The sequence below is a fragment of the Gavialis gangeticus genome, unplaced genomic scaffold, assembly GCF_001723915.1.
Source record: "Gavialis gangeticus isolate Ggan-Ray unplaced genomic scaffold, GavGan_comp1, whole genome shotgun sequence".
NCBI classification, from domain to species: domain Eukaryota; kingdom Metazoa; phylum Chordata; order Crocodylia; family Gavialidae; genus Gavialis; species Gavialis gangeticus.
The window spans coordinates 197,978,412-197,982,761 of NW_017729032.1; the positions used below are offsets into that span (position 1 = coordinate 197,978,412).

At 40.0% G+C, this 4,350-nt stretch overlaps 1 protein-coding gene across 1 annotated transcript in view; it reads right to left on the reverse strand.

Moving 5' to 3' along the window:
- The window catches only part of LOC109302302 (cilia- and flagella-associated protein 47-like), a 536,681-nt gene that overhangs the window by 240,727 nt on the left and 291,604 nt on the right, over positions 1-4,350 (reverse strand). The window contains exon 10 of the mRNA XM_019523864.1: positions 2,332-2,443. Coding sequence (XP_019379409.1) covers positions 2,332-2,443 — 112 coding nt within the window. The remainder of the gene's footprint in view (positions 1-2,331; positions 2,444-4,350) is intronic.

The window sequence follows — 4,350 nt, forward strand, 5'->3', positions numbered from 1 at the left end:
GCGCTCGGGGGAACAGGGACTCCTCCAGCGCCTGCTGATCCCTCCACACTCCTTTTCCTTCTATATATAATAGGGGTTAAGGGACTCTGATACTTTAAGAGGAAATGTGCCCCAGGAAAGGCCTGAAATCAGATGCAAGCAGCTGGGCAAGGGATAGCTGCAGGAGAGTAGGCAACTAGAGGAAGCTGAAGATACAAGTCACAGCGTTGCAAGTAACTATTTGGAAACTAGCTGCCAAGCAATAGCCAAACAAGACAGGTCTCAAGGTAGGAGGGTAACAACTGCAGCTCAGTGGGTAAAATGCAGCAGATGAGAGCAGGCTGCCCACCGAACTAAGTGGACACCGGTGGCTAGTTGGAGAAGCACATCACTGAAAAGGATGGAACTCAGGAAATGTAAATCTTGGTCTCGGGGGCAGAGGAGACATCTGGACTGTAATATCTGAAGGAGATGAGCCCCTGCCAGCATGAGCTGCTACAGAGGGAAAGGTGCAGACCTAGAGAAGTACCCAAAAGGCTTTGAGAGAGCCAGCAGATGGAGGATGGAGTTTATAACAGAGTAGAGACCCGAGGTGGGGTTTAAGTTTGAGCTGGAAACCAGCTGGTTTCTATTTGAGTTATGTTTAACCAGGGATTTGGATGTGGCTACAGGGGTGGTTAGAAGCTACAGTGGCTGCCTTAGAGTCACAATCCACTGAGCCCTAAAACTAAGCCAGCAAGAGAGCAGCCCTGCAAGGATCAGGGACCCAGTGGGCTGAATCTGATATAAGATTAGAGGGCCCAGCAGGGAGAATAGACTAAGACTTTGGAGTCATAGGCGTTGCTATTAGGGAGGCTGGAGGCCACTATTAGGGCCAGAAGGCTGTAATTATGGCCAGTAGGGCCATGATCAATGCCTGTGGGCACGTCTGTGCATGCCCCTGACTATGCAGTTCATACTGCACAGTCATTTAGTACTTGCTTTTGTTTTTGACCCTACTACGCAGTAGCAACAAGCTACTGCACAGTAGCTGCAGCATCACGGTTAGTGCCTGCCAATGCTATGCTACTGTAGTAATGAGCTATGCCACTGTAGCTCAACCAAAAATAAAATGCTGGATAAACAAATGTAATGCAAGTACATATTATAATCCATAATCTCACCTTCACAACAATACCTCTTACACAAACACTAATTCCCAGTACACAGTGGGTGCATCTACACAAGATGCTACTGCACAATGGTTACTGCACGTTTATTTAGTATTTGCATAAGCAAATGCTAAATAATGTTTACTAGCTGGAATTACTGCCTGGTACAGCCAGCAAAAGTCTTTTAAGTGATGCTACTGTACAGTAGTTTAATAATACTATGTAGTAGTGTATTAGCACTGTCCTTGCTGTGTTGTGCTACTGAGCAGTATTATTCAGCTACTGCAGTTAGCATCTTGTGTAGACACACCCAGCAAACACGAGTTGGCCAAAACATTTTTATTGAGCAATCAGGGACAACAAATTAATATCCAAATGTCAGATTATCTGACTACCTGGACATAACGAGTGATGCCAATGGAAGCTACGCATGGACAGAGTCTCCGTAAAAGCAATAAGTCTATCCTTAAAAGGATCCAAATAGTGGCCAGTTTACACAAGGGTAGGGTTTCCAGCAAAGGACACCAGTGAAACAAAAACAAAGAGGGTGTACACATAAACCCATTAAGATTTTTCTCAAGAGAAAATAGTATCCAAGTTTATACAATTAACTGATTCAGGGTATTTACTTCAAGCTTCCCTGCGCCTAAAATGATAAAACTCTTATCCACAGTTGATGGGAGGCAGTCAGTCAAAACTCCTATATACCTGGGATTTTCTCCTACAGTTAATTTACATTAGAGCTTCACTAGTAAAGCATAATCTAATGAAACCATTGCCTGTTTACTTTCATAAAACCTTGAGAGGATTGTACAAGTTAAGATGACTATTCTATTCATTCCTAACACCTACTCCTGACTTCATACTCACCCAACTAATTTTTGCTACACATACTCTCTAGTCTTCCTCAAAATCATTCTACAAAGTAATGCAGAAATAATGTCCACTTGTCTGCCAAATTCTATCTCCGTGTTCTGTGAGAACATACTACTCTTGTCTTCAGGCTGTAGACTGTCTAGGACAGATATTCTTATTTATATGGCACCTGTTATCCTTGGCACAATGTTGTGTATTTTAAATTTGCATTCTAAATGAATGATATAACAAGTAATTTATTTCAGGAAATCTAAAAAAGGCAGCGCTACTATGTCACTGCATTATGTGAAGGAAAGATTTTTAGGGATTATTTTTAAATACTTACAGGCTTGCTTGGGTCTGCTTCAATTGAAAAATTTCCAGGGTTGCTGTTCAAAATTTGCAGTTTTAGGGTTTCATATGTAGGATTAGGAAGAGGAATATACAGACGGACCCATCTATAAGAAAAAATAATATCAGAGAATGTGACTGTAAATTAATAAACTTCTATTGTTACCTATTGTTAAATTTTTTTGGCTATTTGCCTAGTTGAGAAAGCAAGAATAAACCTTTAATATGAATTTATTTAGTAGCACAAATGATCAATAACAGCAAGAAGTAGTAAATGCAAGTACTGTCAGACCTGCTTGTATAAGGATTAAGTGGCCACCATGCATGTTTACTTCTAATCTCTGAGGTCTGTACTTATCCCTGGTCTTTTTTTCTCTATATCTAATTTTGGTGCAGCTCATTTCAGACCAGTGGTCATTTTGTGACTATCAGAAACTACCAAAGACTTTGTAGCAGGAAGTGAAATGATTGCATATACACTTTATCATACAGCACACATATGAACTGCAGTAACTGCTCTCAGAAAAAGTAACTGGACAGAAATTAATGATAATCAAATAAATAATGATACCTCCATTTACCTTTCATCTAAATAATGGCCAAGAGAAACTTGTAATTAAGTGGTAGCTCTAACAGTTTTTGATTTACTGCCTCTAAGCAGCAATTTTTCTTGATCATCTTGTAACCTTGAGCACTGCAAACAAGACTATTTTACTATCCTGCTCATTTAAAAGCAGGTGCTTCCACGCATCTTGTTCACTTCCCACTCTTCCCCCACATACACTCAAAACCAATTTCATTTTGTACAATTGTTATACTGCTCATTACAATATAATGACTAACCATTACAGTTAATATGCAGATCATGTATTTTAATGAGTACACTGACTGTCCTACACTAAAAAGCTGCTTTAAGGTGCTTGTGAGAGAGGCATTTATTAAATCAGCCAGTACTGTACCTTGACATTTTTTCCTTTCCTTCTATAATTAAAGCAAACATACAGACATCAGATACATTCTGTACGAGATGCTATTTTCAAAAGAGGAGGTCACTAGCTAGTCCAAGATTCCTATTATTCTGATCATACTACTATAATAATTCTCTCTAATGAGGATGTCTGCCCATAAATCACATGCTGGTTAAAACAGCAAGGGACACATAAAATAGATTCAAGGTGGATCAGTGAAAATGGTAATTAAGAAAAAGTTTGAAACATGTAAGAGACTGGTTTATGCAATAGTTTAGCCACCTTGGCGTTATGGAGGTGCCCATCTATTCAAAGCTGTGACTAGCCAACTAAGTTACTACAGCTTGCACTACAGATTTTTTCCCCTCATGGAACTAGTTCATCATACACAAAACAATAAAAAACCCATAAACCTTCACAATGTCTTAGAAGGAAAGGCATTTCAATCTGGTTTTACACCTGTGACTGGAGGCCCTCCAATTTAGTGTATGCAAGTAGCCTACCTTTCCCTTCCTATGGATGTGTTGATTTCAGAAATGCTAAACTATTCATTGTCACCTAAATCCCCAACAGCTAAGCAGCAGTATCTTCTTGCCTCAAGCCTTTTGACCTCTGTATCAAAGGATTTCCCGATCTCGGAGACAGCTGAAAATGACTTCCCAAAATTGTTACATTATGATAGAAGGGTGTCAGGGTACCAGGGCAGGCTGAAGGATACAAACTCCCTAATTTCCTGAAAATAAGTGAAATGAAGTGGGAACTGTGCAGTACAGAGATAAAGATCCCTAAAATTCCAATTCTAATGTCCATTTCCATTTGGCTCACAAGATCCTGGAACATCATGCCCTTCCTGCAGAGGAAGAAGTGCCTCAAAACCTCTGAACTAATCAGCAGGCCACTATTTTACTGCTGCAGGTTTTGAAAGTGGCCAAAATACAAGACAGCCAAATTACCAACCCTATACAAGATTGCCTGATTAAGGCACACAGGGCCTGTAATATTTCTGCTGGAAAAAACTGGCAGCAGATACACTTGTAATTAAGTCC